Genomic DNA, 14704 nt, shown 5'->3' on the forward strand with positions numbered 1-14704 from the left:
ACATGGTGGCTGGACTAGGTGACCCATGTGACTTCTTCCTGCCTTAAACTTCGGCAGCACCCTGGATCCGTAGGAACCCACAGCACGTGGGTCTGTGACGATCCTTCGCATGTGGGTCTGTAGCATTAACAGCCTGTCAATCTGTGCTTTCTGTTGCCCATCACCTGCCTCCTAAAGCGGTGCAAAAGAGTTAAGATGAAAATCCACCACAACTCCAAGATTTGTAGTCAGTTTTAATAGGAGGGATGGAGTCAAACAGTTTAGAGGAACGTATAAAAAGACCTTTTACTTTTTGCTGGAACATGATATGGTTTGTGCATAGCACATACGTATTTAAAAAAAAAAATAGAAGCATCACATTTTACAAGCATATGATAAAACAAATTCTAATTTTCCTACCTGCTGTACCCAAGCTTGAGGACAGCTCTGGACTGGGACCCAGCTTGAGGTACCTCCTGATTGGAAGGGGACATCATGTGAGGACGCCGCTGTCTGAATGCTGGAATTTCAGTAGCTCAGTGAGGTATACAAACACGGTTCTGTATTGGCTATATGTACAATGGACTAGATTCAGGATCTGTTTTAGGCACAGTCACTCCCTCCTCCTGTTCTGGGAGGAGGAAACACCCACTTAGGACAAGTGCAGACTGGAGTATTGCTATGGATTCTTTTGGCCTTGTCCCAAAGATTTCTACCTTCGGAGTTTTTCTGAAAGGCAGAAGAATGTATGGTTCTTTCCGGGAGAATGGGAGACAAATATGAGACCCACTTTACAGGCACGAGAGTGGCGAGTGGCAGAGAACACCTGCTCAGTTGCATCTGACCAGGGCCTTTGGGGAAAAGCAGTGGGATAGAAAGATGTCAGAGTTTTCTAACTTCCATCTACATGGAGAAGAACAGAAGGGGAGACAGGGCAGAGAGGGCACCCCCGGGGTCTGGGAGGCCAGTGGCTGCATTCTGTAGATAGATTTACACCAGTGGCTGTGGTGCAAGATGGGCAAAGGCACTGGGCATCCAAAGTGGTGGGAAAGGAGTACAGCTCGTGGCCCTTCACACTCGCTTCCTCCCTCAGGGTGGCAATAGAATGAAGACTTGAAGGCTCAGAGGGCTAGGGCACGAAGGGGCCTCAGAGCCAGCACAGGAAGGAGAAACCCAGGCCGCACAGTGCAGGGCTGGGGGCAGGAGGGAATCAGGCTGGGGTTATTGGCCTGGAGGAAACCTGTGTGTCTAAAAGGGGGAGAGGTTTGTGACCTGCATGAGATGACAGGAGAAAATGTTCCTTTTCTTAAGCCATAGAACTGCCCTGACCAGGGGCTTGGAGTGTGTGTGTGTTGGTGTAATAGGATGTGGTGGCTGAAGGGGAAGCCATGGAGGATAATGACAGGGCATTAATTGCAAAATTGTATGCTGCTTTCCAAGGGAGGTTCAAAAATGTATGGGAAGTGGGACGGGAAGGGGTGTTAGGAAGCAGCAAATGGTGAGACAAACAGTACTTGCATGAGGCATTTGAAGGTCTCTGGTTTCCTCGGAGGGCCATCCATTGCCCTGATGAGAGTGTGGGTTTTACAGGGGGTCTGCCCCCCCAACCCCATTGTCTCTGAGCTAATTGCTTCCCAGCTGAGAAGCCCATCTTCAAGGGTGTGTACACACATTGCTCTTTTTCATCATTTGCTGTTGAAGAGAGAATAAGGCAGCCTCTGGGCTCCTGGAACCCCAAGTTTGCAGACAGCTGCCAGAAAAGGTTCAGAATAGAAGCAGAGCCAGTTGGCTACAAAACTCTAAAAACCAGGGTCATAGCTCTGGATTTGGGGGAGAGAAGTCCCAAGTTATTCTTAGTACATCCTCAGCAGGAAGGTGGGGTTCACTCTTGTTCCCTGCCTAGGCAACTGGATCCTTTTGGATCCTGGGGGGCTGACAGCTGAGCTCAGGTCTCAGTAGACATGGTGATCAGATAGGAGACAACCTCGCACACCCGTGCAGACACAGCAGGAGAGAGAAGGGTCTGAGAGGCCCTTTGCTGATCACACTGTGTTCCTGCCTCTTAACCCACTTCTGTGGATGAGGACTGACTTTTCTTAAGCCAAAGTCACTTACAGGTCAAAGAGAAAGCCATTGTGGGAATTCCCTCAGGAGAACTCGCTTGGATGGGAAAAAGAGAAAGCCCTTCTCACCCAGCACACGTCCACCCTGGTGACTGCCGTGCAGGGAGGTGGCCATGTGGCGTCTGCCCCTGGTTCGCCAACCTCCTTCTTCAGCTCACACTTGCTCAGCTCAGATCTATCTATAGATGGATGGGTCTGCAAATAGAGAGGTATGTCGAAGATGAAGGTATTTGCAGCAGATGAGGGGCTGTCCTGAGGGCAGGGGCCCCTGAGAGTAGCTGAGGGCGTCAGGTCATTTTGTAACTTGATGGTTCACGTATGCCGAAAATATTTGCACTCTGATATGGCTGCTCTAATTTCAGATTTAGGAACGTTCCAATGGTTCAGGAATCTGAAGGCTCCGGGCAGACATTTATAGTTGCTTGGGGAACCTCTGTTTTAAACACTCTCAAAAGGACAGGAGGCATAAAGGCATTGTCCTGCAAGGAGCCACTTCAGCTTGGCTGCTTTGTTTCACAGGATTATCACTCTTCTGCTGCAGGGGGGTCAGAGGGGGCCAACTCTGGGGGTCATGGTACCCATTCTATTGCATCCAAGCACCAGTGTGTATGTGAGATGAGGGTGGCCAAGAAGGAAGTGAGAGTATCAGATGAGGACTTGGGTGAGTTTCCTGGACGTAGCTGGAGAGGAATTATCATCTGCAGTCCAAAGCCTGTCACTTCCTCCATGCCCTACTTTGCAACCCCTCACCCCTCGCCAAAGAGGTTGCCATTATTAGGATCCTTGTCATCCGAGGTTAAAATAAGACCCAGTTCAAAGTGAGGAAACGTTATGAGCAGGCAAGAACCCCGCTTGCTCCTGGAGCCACACACAGCACTGGATGCTTCAGGCTCAACGGCGCTGCCTAGGACATCCGTTCCCATCTGCTGCCTCCAGCAGCCTTCCCCAGCTGCCTCAGGTGTGTCCTGTCCCCTCCCTCCACGAATGGGGTCCCTTCTCCCCCACTGTCCCTGACAATCTGTCCCAGAGTCCCCAGTGCCCTCTGGGAGGGAAGTTTGCAGTGCCTGCTCACTTTCTTTCTGATTGGCAGCTAGATCTTCCTCTCGCCCTGCCCTCCCGGCCCTTAGAGGACAGCTGCTCCCCACCAGCCACACGACTTGTGCAGTCAGTGGCCTCTGAATGGAAAGATGTTTGGAAAGAGGCATAATGGGAGTGCACATCGCTCCTGCTCGTTTGACAAGTGACAAGTGACGGATTCCTGCAGCAGTGATGCTGGGAGAAAGAAACCTGACGCTCTGAAATGCCTTTGCACTGACAATATATACAGAGAGGTATGGATACGCACCAGCACACACAGACTTCCACCTGGCCTTTACCTGGGCACGTGGACACATCCCACACGTGTCATCTGCACCTTCATTCCTCAGGTGAGGTCAGAGCGTGGGATCCATTGCCATTTTAGGATGTTGGCTGCAAGCCCTCCTGCGGCTGGGTTACATGCCATAGGGTCTGGTGGCTAAGAGAACCAACTCAGGTCTCCCCAGCCATAAGAGAAGCCTGACTCAGGAGTCATGGGAGGCAGGGGGCACTGTTCACTTGTGCAAAATTCTGATAGAAAAGATCTGTGAGCCTTCTTTCAGGGTCCTTATATCCTGGGGAGGAAGTGAGTGACGGTCATGATCGGGGACACCTTGCTGCCCCTCTTGACCCGTCCGTATTTGCTCAGCGCGATGTAAGTCCCTCGGTACAGGTCTGACTCGTAGGCGTTGTAATTGTTGGGCAGGAGGGTTTCTCTGAACTTACATTCCTCTTGGAAGCTGGGCTACAGAAGAAGTGGACAAACAGCAGAGGCTCAGTTATAAGTGAGGTGCAGCAGCCCCTTTTGGCGCCCACCTCTTGCCTTCGTAAGACAACCATCTGGAGAGCTAAGCCATCCCAGGTGAACAGAAACACAAAAGGCTAGAACAGGAGAGCCTTCTGGGTCCCCTTTCCCCTTCCCTCCCTTACAACGAGGAAACCAAAGCCCAGGGACACAGATGGATGGTCTGGGTCACATGGGGTGGCTCTCTTGACTTCTGGTTCAGGGCACTTTCTACTAAGCACCTAGGTGATGGTTTATTCCATTCAGAGAAAGGACTAGAAAAGGACACAACAGGCTGTTTGCTCAAGTCCACTGTGAGAGGTGATCTAGTGGGGCAGCCCCGTGAGTACGGGACCCTGCTTCCTGACTGGGTAACATCCGACAGCCTCCTGCCCCTCGGCCCTGGTTCCCTTTTCTGCAAGCTGTGTGGTGGTGGAACAGCTGGGTGGTGGCCCATGGAAGTGCGAGACAGACGAGCCTGTCTTTTCCCACCTGTCTGTTAAATATGCAAACTCTTCTTCCCATGTGGGTTTCCTCCTTGTCTTCACTAATGTAAATCCCACATTTGCTGTCCCTTAAAGATGCCTATTCTTGGTTTTGATTTTGAGCCCAGGAGATGGCAGGTGTCTCCTAGATATTCGCAGGTCTCCAGGGAAGTGCAGGAACAGAGGTGGTGGAGGAGGCAGCAATTTTTATGGGGAAAAGAACCTGGTTCTCGGTGACAGGTGGTGCCGTGGAGTCTAGGGCCAGTGATAAATGGCCCCCTTCAGTGCTAATTTGGTAGGGGAGCGCGTGAGGACCACCTGTTCAGAAGATGAATACTTGACTTCCTGTCACACATCAACAAGTTCATTCCCAATAAATCACCCAAGTTCTCTTTTACTCCTAGAAAAGAGGGCCCTTTCCTCCCAGGCTTGCCTGGACCAGTGTGCTTTTGACAGGGAGTGGCTCTGAGGGGTATAAAGGAAGAGAGAGCAATGTGAGGTCCAGGAGAGCTGGACTCAAGTCTTCAAAGAATGACAGAATGGAGCAAAAAGAAATAGGTGGAGTATAATTTGACTCCTTCCTGCTGCCCGAGGCCATCAGCTATAAAAAAAACCCACGCGATGGCCAACTGGCTGTGCCAGAGGCTTCGCCTGACCTCTAAAGGAATCGGTCTCTGAGCACCCTGTCTGGCCAGGGTGGGGGACAGATGAGAACCTTTTCCTGTTAGGAACAGGCAGTGATGAGCTCGCCTCAGGTTCCCGGGCTTCCATTGTGTCCCGTTGGTACGCGATACTGAATGAAGGCTGAGTCAGAGGGACAACACTGAGATGTGGGTACCGCGTGGATGGCTCCTCTGATGCAGTATGAGAGCCCCAAGGGGTCAGCGTGGTCCCAGAACGCGAACCACAAACAGTGCACTCCCCGCCCAGTGCTGGATGCATCCGCCCCTCTCCTGGTCGTCCTACATCCTTTACAAAGCACTTCCACATATGCTGATTGGTGTGAGATGAATGCTAAAGCTTTCACCAGCCACAAGGCCACTCAAGGGAGATTGGGCTTTCACAAGTTCTGGATTCCCTTGTTGTGGGTGCTCAGTAGGTGTTTGTGGGATGGAGGAAGGAAAGAATATCCGAAGGTAGGGAGATAAACTAATCAAAGGAAGCACCACGCATATTCGCCCAAGCTTTGAGGTTAGGCTGACAGTGAACGCCCCCTAGTTGTGTGACCGTGGGCACATTAACCTCCTAAGCATCAGTTCCCGCATCTGTTGAGTAGGAGCAGTAAGAATAATTCCGTCATAGAACTGGACCAAGCGGTAATTGAAATAATGTGTGGAGAGTCATTGGTGTTACGCCTGGCGCATAGTCAAATAAAAAATAATTGTTATGACTATAATGCTCTTCTCGACTGAACCATGAACTACCTCACATTAAAAGCCCTGAAAGACTTTGTCTTATTGGGTCAGCATTCCTGCAAAACTTGCCCTGGGTTATTGGACAACTTAGCATTCAAGCTCTGCCATTATTGACTGAATGGCTGGGAGACTGTGAGCATGAGTGAGGAGAGCACGGGGCTGGGGAAGGCGGAGGCGGAGGTCCTCAGCCGCTGCGCTCTCTGGGGCCACTCTGGACCACAGTCTCTTTACTGTGCATGGGAGTAGATCACAGGATCTGAGTTTTTGATGGGCAAAGCTCTGAGCAACAGCCCTAGGAGAAAAGAAACTCAGGACTGACTGTAAAAGTTAAGTGAGAAATAAAACCATATTGATTCAAAGTCTGGTGCAGAGCAATGAACAAAATAAAGTCAAGAAGTAGACCCAGACTGATGTGAATATAAAATAAAAATGAATCTGAAATGAATATAACATAAACGTGGTATTTCAAATCACTGGAGAAAAACTGGTGTTGGAACAACTGGATAATATCTTAATAATAATTAAGTTTGATGTATGACTTGATTCTTTAAATTAAAATAAAGTACAAAGAAACAAAAGTTTAAATGTAAAAAAGAGAAACTTAAAAGTCCAGAACTTTTTTTTTTAAATAATCACAGTCAGGACGATCTTTCTGAGCAAGACATCAAAAACTAGATGCCATAAAAAAGAGCAAAACAAATAAATTTGACTTCTGTCTGGAAAAAGTACCTTAAACAAAATAAAAACATAAATAGTGACCTGGGTTAAAAATAATACTTCAATGCATATGTATCAAAGAGTGAACTTTATCACTATATTCAGAACCCTTAACTCACTGAAAAATGGACAGTGTCTATGAATGGACAATTCACACACACACAAAAAATACAAATAGCACTTAAACATAAGAAAATATGCCTAATAAGAGAAATGTAAGATTATAGTTTAATGGTCCAATTAAAAGAATTGGGTGTTTGATAATATACTTTCATCAGTGAGAGCATGAAGAGTAGAGATTCTCATTTAATGGCTGTTGGTGTATATATTATTATAACCTCTATAAAAAGCAATTTGACAATCTCTAGAAGAATAAAACATTCCTACAGCTGTGACTAGGAATGCCTCTTCTAGGAGTTTATCATGCCCGTACACTCTCACCCTGCAAGAGTTGCTAACTGCAGTGGTGTTTACAATTATAAGAGACCGACGACAACTCAAGTGTCTATTAGGAAGGGGGTGGGCAACTCTATTATGTCACCCACCCAATGGGGTCTGAAAAAATAAGAAGCCTCTTTGTGCCCTGACTTGAAATGGTCTCAAAGACATTTTGTTAAGTGTAGAAATAAGGTTCAAAATGGTGCATGGTATGCTCCTGTTTATATTATTTTATAAAACGATGTGTGCACACACACAGGGACACAGCTCTTCCTAGAATGAGACACAGGGAGCTGGTAACAGTGGCTGTCTTTGGAGAGGACTCGGTGACTTCCAGAGAACAGTGAGAAAGTGACTACATTTCCATGGCATGTTCTTTTGTATCTCTTTCCCCTTTTAAACCAAGTCCACATATTACCAAGTCCCATAAGTAAACCATTTACAGTGGGAAGGAAGCTCAGGATGCAGGATGGGTCAGGAAATGGAGTGAGACATTTGTGTCTGAAACTGGTGGTCCCTCCTCGCCCTGCTGCGGCCCCCTCCCCACACCACTCTCACCCTGGTCTAACTCTGCACAGCCCTGGAGAGTAACTTGTCCATCACTTCCAGGAGAATTCATTTCTGATCTGGATGGCAGTTAAGGGGAAGATTTCAGTGTGGTTTGCAAAGTCTAGAGAGGAAATCAAACCTTGAGGTGGAGGGTGTGGATTAAAGGAGGGGCCGAGGGGAGGAATTGAGTGACTGGGGCAAGAAACTCCGAGGGCATTTGCCCATATCCTCCTTTCTAGAATGTGTCCAATTTAACGTCCCAGCTTCTCCCGGGTCTGGGTCTCCTAAGGAGCATGACGGGGGCTGTAGACATGGCACTCGGCTCTCTTTCCATCAGATTTTGATTTTCAAATCCCCTCCCTGCCCTGATCTAAAGTTCTCTACTTTTGTTTCTTTCCATCTGTCTGTACGTCATATTCCTAGCCTTCCGCAGGATTCTGTGCAAATCCAATGTGAAAAAGAGCAACGGAGGAACTTTGTTTTAGAAGTGCCCCCTACAGTTCTTCCTCCACCTCCCCTCTGCCCCCATCCTTGGGGTTCGGGTGGCTTCAAGGCCTGTGGCAGGAGGCCATGATGATTTTCCAGAACTCTTTGATGCAGCCGATGCTTTAGGCTGCCGGGACTTTGCTGCTGCCCAGACTGGTACTCGGCCCACGCAAGGCCCGGCCCCTTCATTCACGCCCCCCTCCTTCCACCCCGTCCTCCATGCGCACATGCGCACACAGGCAGGAGCAACAAGCCTCGGGCCGAGGGCAGCCCTAGGCTGGGAGCAGGGGCTGTAAGGACCTCCGCCAGTCCTGGCGACACAGCTCTGCCTAAGCCCAAAAGGGTGGAGGTCTCAGCAGCCACCCCTGGACTTGAAGGGGCGATTATGCCAGAGATACATGAGGACAGAGCCCTTTGTGAAATCTCAGGGCTCAGGAGTGTTGGCTCCTCAGCCCTGTCGAGAAAAGCACTTGTGCCAAGTGAACTTGTGTTAATAAAAGCAGCTACCATATATTATTACTTGAACAAATGAACATAATTCCACCGGATCACATTTCCTGGGCCTGCCGGGCTTCAAGCCCCAGTGTGACACTGTCTTAAATTCCATGCAGGTCTGACCAGACTCACGTGGAACCGAACTGCACAGCGTTCAGCTCTCGCTGCGGAGAAAGGTGTCCGCAGAGGGATTCCACAAAGGGTGGAAGGAGGTGGGCAGTGAGGAAAGAAAGAAAACTACTGGTCCTAAGACCCTTTCCTCCTGGGCCCCTGTTTCTTTTTCTGTCCTTAGCTGAAAAGTGAGAAATAACATCTCACGGCTCCACAGAGGCCTGTATATTCTAACCCCCTTGCCTAACACACACTGCATTGCCATTTTAGAAGTGCTTGAGAAGGTGTTCCCGAGGCACACCATTCTCCTCATTCCTGTATAGTCCTTGTAGGAGGCCGGGCACAGGCGGAGCCGTTTGTGAGATTTGTCTGCAGGGCTCTCGGGCCCCACAGTTCTTCGCCAAGTGGGCAATCCTGGAGGGAACCTGTTCTCGGCCAGAAGAGCAGGCAGCTAACAAGCCAGGAGGGCTTAGTCCCGCCCTCCTCCAGTGCAACGCCCCGTTCCCAAGGCCATGAGGGATGAAACAGGTTTTTGCACGTTGTCACACTACTACTGATTAAAAGGATGTAGACACAGTTATAATTAGTAAGACTAAAATCGCTTACAAGTATAACTGAACTCTGGCAGCTTTCTGTCACTACGTGTTTTTCTCAGCCAAAGGATTCTAATAGAACGCTGTCAGGTGGAGATCCTGGATTTTTAAAAATTTTATTTTAAAAAAGGGTTGAGAAGATTGGAAGTCGTGAATTTCTGCCTCCATCTACACCTGCAAGAGCAGAGGACCAGGCCCAGAGAAGATCAGTGACTTTGGCTCAAGTAAGACTGTAGCTGTAGGGTAGGAACTGTATATGGGCCTTTATACCCAATGCACTTCTGGGCTGGCCTTGTGCACACCTGCTGCAGAGCCCCAAGGCAGGTTTGCACATGGCTGGCACTGTGAGACGCTGGAGACCCAGTGACCCCATCTGTGAAGTGAGGACACAGATCAAATGCATCTCCGGGGGTGCTGGGGGCCTAATGCTTGGAAATCACTCCACAGGGTGTCCGACAGTTGGTGTTCAATGAAAGTGGCTGTTTTTGTACTGTCTAGGGAGGGCAGGGCACCTTGCCATGAAGCATCTCACCCTTGGCATCCACATAACCTTGGCAACTTGTTAAAAGTACAGATTTCCAGAGACCTCCCTCAGACATGCCTAGTCAGCAGGGCTGGGGAGGGGCTGGTTTATTTGCTCTGGTTTTTAAAGTTTCTCTGGTGTTCTGAGGCACAGGCAGGCTTGGGGACCACCAAGCCACATGGCCTCCCAGAGAAGCCCCTGCCTGAGGCTCACACTGGCCTGGAGAGCTGCAGGGCCTGGGAGATGGAACTCGGCATCAGACTTGGAACTCCCGGACACCCCGTGACGGCTCTGCAGAGGTGGGGAGACGACAGGAGACAGCCTGGCACCCCTCTAGGTTTTGGTGGAGCAGGCACCCTGTCTGCTGAGGGAGTCATCCCCGAAAGCCCTCTCCCGCCAGCCTGTGTAATTCCTGCAATCCCACTGGGGTTGCTGGCTAGGTGGGACTCTATGCAAACAACCCCTTCACAGGTGAAATCTCCTGCAAGGAAACACACATTACAGAAATGCTTATCGTTGCCACCTTTATTAATAAGCTATTTAGTATTTCTTTCTCCTTACCCGGAAAGAAATTCAACTCTGAGGCAGGGAAAGGACAAAGATACTGGAAAATTTATCCACTTCCACTTGGAATCTGTGACTCTGGTAGGAGAAGCTGGGAGAAGGGGGAGGCTGGGAATTTGAGCTTTACCAGTCAGGGACAGCGCTGCAAGGGGTGAGGCATTCCCAGCAGCAAAGGAAGAGGTGCCATCTCTAGCATGGGCTGACCCCCAGAGCAGGAGAGCCCCTCCCTCCAGGGCAGGACTTCACATGGAGTCGGGTCAGGTGTGGAGCTGTAGGTTCACGAAATGCTCAGAGCCCAGGACCAAGGGACCCCTTCTGAAGAGAAGCCCTGCCCCTCATCACACTCCACCCCCCACCGTCCCTGGCACCCAGAGCGCTTGGCCCAAGGACACCTTCTCTGAGGTGGGTGATTCTCCTCCTGGGACCACGGGGCCAGGAGGGCTGAATACCCAGCATGGGGCTGGCGGGGGTGTCTGGCACAGCGTGCCCAGGCTTGGGCAACTGATGATCAGTGTGGTTGGGCACCAGATTGCACGAACCGCCTCTCCCCCTCCCTCCTTCAGGGGCCGTTATCACAGTCTAAAAAAACAATTGCCAACTGATCCTGGAGCCAGGAAGACTCCCGCTGGGTGATGATTTCATTCACACTATTTCCCTTTAAGCCCCTAGAACTGCCCGGTCTCCCTGTGGCTCAGCTGCTAGTGCCGCTAACTCGGGTTCTCATGGGGGAGGGCACCAAGCTGGCAGGGGACAGGGGGCGACCCGGGTCAGGGAACAGGAGCCAAGCAGACCCTCCTAGGGAAAGTCTGATCTCTAGAAAATGGTGCAGAGCCTCACGGCAGGGTGCTTCACTCTGCTGCGACAATATAAACAACCACCTGGTATTGAGCACCTATTGTTTGTCCAGCACCCTGCAGAGTTATTTCCAAGTATTATGCCGCCAGCACCCCCGGAGGTGCATTTGATCTGTGTCCTCACTTCACAGACGGGGACACTGGGTCTCCAGGGCCTCACAATGCTGTGTGGAGTCCTGCCTCTGGGCTCTGCAGCAGGTGCATACGAGGCTGGCCCAGAAGTGCACTGGGTATTCCGACTGGGGCCTGCACCACCTACCCTCCAGCTACTGTCTTACTGTGGAGACCCACTCATTTTAATCTGTGCCTGGCATAGTGTTAGCACTGGAGACCGCAGCGGCCCCCGTTCGGGTATTCACGGGGCTTCTCTGCCGGCTGGCCTCCCCAGTCCCGGCACCAACCCCAGACCTGGATGTTCACTCCCCATCCCCAGGGCGCCTCCAAGGAGGGGAGAGCAGTGTTCCACACCCTCCCCAGGAATAGCCCCGGTATTCCTTGATGACTGCTCAGAAGCTGTCCTTTTTAGCCTTCTTATTTCTGTCAAAAGAGCTCAGTTTCTTCAACTTCATAGAAGTGTTTCCCAGCCCACATTTTGGAATAAGTCAAATCGTAGGCCGAGAGAACTAGGATCAAAGGGGCCAAGGGAGGAGATCCTGGCAGTGGAAGTGGGGTAGGTGCCCCCCAGTGCGGGCATGTCCCGGGGAAGTCAGGGGGCTGCCACCGGCCCAGGGGGTGTAACCGAGGAGGCCTCCCCAGCTGATAGGATCAGGGGTCAGCAGATTTAGAACCTAACGTAAAATTCCAACACACTGATGAGGTGAGGAAAAAGGCATCCATTCCCCCTACTGCCCAGGCCCCTCGGAGGGTGGGGCAAGGGGAACAGCCACACCCACGGGCGGAGACAGGCGAGCTTCCCGAGCCTCTGCTGTCCAGGGAGTAAGGCCAACCCTAAGCCTGGACGATAGCTTTATGCCAGAGCACAGGTTCCCTCAGACCCAGTAGCAATCTGAGCTATGGTGCTTGTTGAATTACAAAGGCTCCGGCAGGTAGTATCAGGAAAAACATGATCCAGTGCACGGGCCAATGAACTGCAAAAGGGCACGAAGGGCAAGCCTGCAGGCCCATCAGCTGTGCCGGCCCCTTCCTCAGACCCTTTCTGTTCTCATTCCACATACACATTGGCCTCTCTCAAGATGCGGTACTATTTCCTTCAATTGTGTAAGCTGCAGGCCTCGGACAACCTGGAGCTTCCCCGGCCCTGGGGAACTCACCGAGGTGTATAATCTTCCTTTACTGTTCATGGCAACGAAGAGGGCACTTTTCACTCCAAAGAGACTCACCACACCTCGCTCCACTGTGGAGATCTCCAGCAGGCCTAACAAAGAAACGGGAGGTCACGTTAGCTAAGGCTTGTGCAAATAAATCAGAGTGGGACGTCAACCTGAGGGGACCCTGCAAAGGCATCTGAGCCTGTCTCCCTGCTCCTCTGACCCTTCTATCCTGGACCCCATTTCAGCAGATGCGGCTGCTAGACTGGGCACATCATGCACTGTATCATCAAAAATCCAGTTCTGCAAGGGAGCTTTCTGACCTCAGAGTTAGCGATTGCAGCAGCCACTTAGGCATCTATTGTAAAAAAAATTTTCAGTGATTTAATCACATGAGGTCCTTGCCTTGAGTAGAAAAATGAATTATGAGTAATTAAAAAACACACACTCTACATGTTTTGACAAGTCTCTGCTCATCTAATCTTGCAAACATTGCAGCCGCACAGTGGCTGATGGCTTGCCTGCATCCTGCAGCCCTCATGCCCTCTTGGATGGCGGAACCTATTTATGCAGCAACCCACCAGCTTGTAGGACAGGGGCTTGGAGACAGAGGGGGCAGGTTGGAATAAAAAGAAGAATGTGCTTCAGCTGGAGATTTTGCAAAGCACTTGCTTCTCCTTCTCCAAAAGGGAAGCTAAATAAAAATAAGCTTGTGTCTAATTTGGTACAAGGACCCTCACTTGTTCTCCCCACCCTTGCCTATGACTTCCCAGGCTGATGGGTCCCACTGGTCTTATATGGCCACAGATGGGCCTGTAATGCTGAAGCCGTTGGTGCCACAGGGGCTCTGCGGTGGCATGGCCAAGGACACCAGGATGCTTAGACCTCGGTGTATTGGGTCTGCACCCAGGCAGGGTCAAAGTGAGTGTGGGGGAGGGGGCTTTGCTATGGGCATCCAAGGGAAGCACACCATGTCTTCCCCTTCACAATTTCTGGACCCTACGCACCAGAGCAAGTCCCCTTCATGTTTCAGCCCAAGTGCCCAGCTTCCCAGCTGGCTGCAGCTGCCACTCACTGTAGGGGTTCTCCTCGTGGGTCCCGCCGATCCGGCCGTTGGGAGGCACCTGGAGGTGAAAGCCAATGCCCACGTTGCAGTAGAGCCTCCGCTGCCGCTTGATTCCCACCAGATAGCCACTCTCCCAGCTCACCCCGGCCGTCTCTCCAGCGAGCCCAGTGCGTGCCCGGGACAGCAGGGTGCCCCAGCCCCTCGAGTCCAGCAGCGTGCTGTTGGTGCGGCCGCCTGCAGGCGAGGGCACCACCATGCCCAGTAGGACGCCTAGGAAGACGAGGGCCCGCAGCGTGCCCTGAAGACGTCCTGCCCCCCGGGACATAGTGATGAACAGCCTCTGTCCCAGGGCCATCCACCTTGCCTCTCAGGCACGTGGTCAGAATTAATGGCCCTAAAAATACCGCCCTTCTTGTTTTTCTCCCCTCGGCATGGCGGCAGGGGCTTATTTTTGGAAGGCAGATGAAGGCTGCTGACATGAAACCAAAGCCTGCTTCGGGTACTCGGGTTGGGAGCAGAGAGACCCAGGCTGAGCCGAGGCCGGTAGGGACCATGGCTTGGGGACGCCGTCTAGCTGGCCCACTTGCTCAGTCCCGAGTTGATTATATTTAATTTGACCTATCTTTATAGTTCAGTGGCCCGGCCCTCCCCTCCAGCCATCATCACCCTGACGTCAGCCGACCCAGCTCACTTATCCCAGGCTGTAACATTAACCTGCTCCTGGGCCTGGCTGCCTCCCCAGACCCCCCATCACCCTCCCCATACCCCAGGGATTCTGGGAGCCACTGTCATTTCAACTATGAGGCAGGAATGAAGTGAGCGGGGAGCATCTCGAAGGGCAGGAGGGGTTGGCTGGGGGCCCAGGGGAAGAGGGAGGTAAGAGGCTACCCTGGACCCAAATTGGGCAGAAGTTCTTGGCCTGGCAGTGCCGGCTTCCTTATTTAGAGGGCAAAGGGTGAAGAGGGAGAGGGGAGGGCTTGGCAGTGCATGACGACCATGCCTATGAGTTACCCTAGAGACCTTTTCATGGAAAGAGCTCCTGGCTGAAGGCAAGAGAGGCTTGGGGGCACTGAAAGGCCAGACACTTGTGGCAGGAGGGGGCTCAGATCCAGGCAGCTGTATTGTCCAAGGGGCTTTAGGATTTTGGAAGGACGAGGGCTAGTGTCCCGGCCATGGC

At 51.5% G+C, this 14704-nt stretch overlaps 1 protein-coding gene across 1 annotated transcript; it reads right to left on the reverse strand.

The window, feature by feature from the left end:
• Window positions 1–222: 222 nt before the first annotated feature.
• Window positions 223–14107, reverse strand: FGF6 (fibroblast growth factor 6). Its single transcript, XM_036906896.2, has 3 exons — window positions 13537–14107; window positions 12465–12568; window positions 223–3924 (listed from the first exon to the last, which is right to left on the reverse strand). Exons 1-3 carry the CDS (start codon window positions 13880–13882, stop codon window positions 3748–3750), a joined length of 627 nt encoding a protein of 208 aa, XP_036762791.2. The 5' UTR covers window positions 13883–14107; the 3' UTR covers window positions 223–3747.
• Between the last annotated feature and the right edge of the window lie 597 nt (window positions 14108–14704).

The sequence above is a fragment of the Manis pentadactyla genome, chromosome 14, assembly GCF_030020395.1.
Source record: "Manis pentadactyla isolate mManPen7 chromosome 14, mManPen7.hap1, whole genome shotgun sequence".
NCBI classification, from domain to species: domain Eukaryota; kingdom Metazoa; phylum Chordata; class Mammalia; order Pholidota; family Manidae; genus Manis; species Manis pentadactyla.

Coding starts and splice junctions, on each gene's coding strand:
- FGF6 (XM_036906896.2), bottom strand. CDS start 13,882: ATGGCCCTGGGACAGAGGCTGTTCATCACTATGTCCCGGGGGGCAGGA. Junction 12,569..13,536: donor CCACGAGGAGAACCCCTACA/GTGAGTGGCAGC, acceptor TTTCTTTGTTAG/GCCTGCTGGAGATCTCCACA. Junction 3,925..12,464: donor AAGGAAGATTATACACCTCG/GTGAGTTCCCCA, acceptor CTTCTTCTGTAG/CCCAGCTTCCAAGAGGAATG.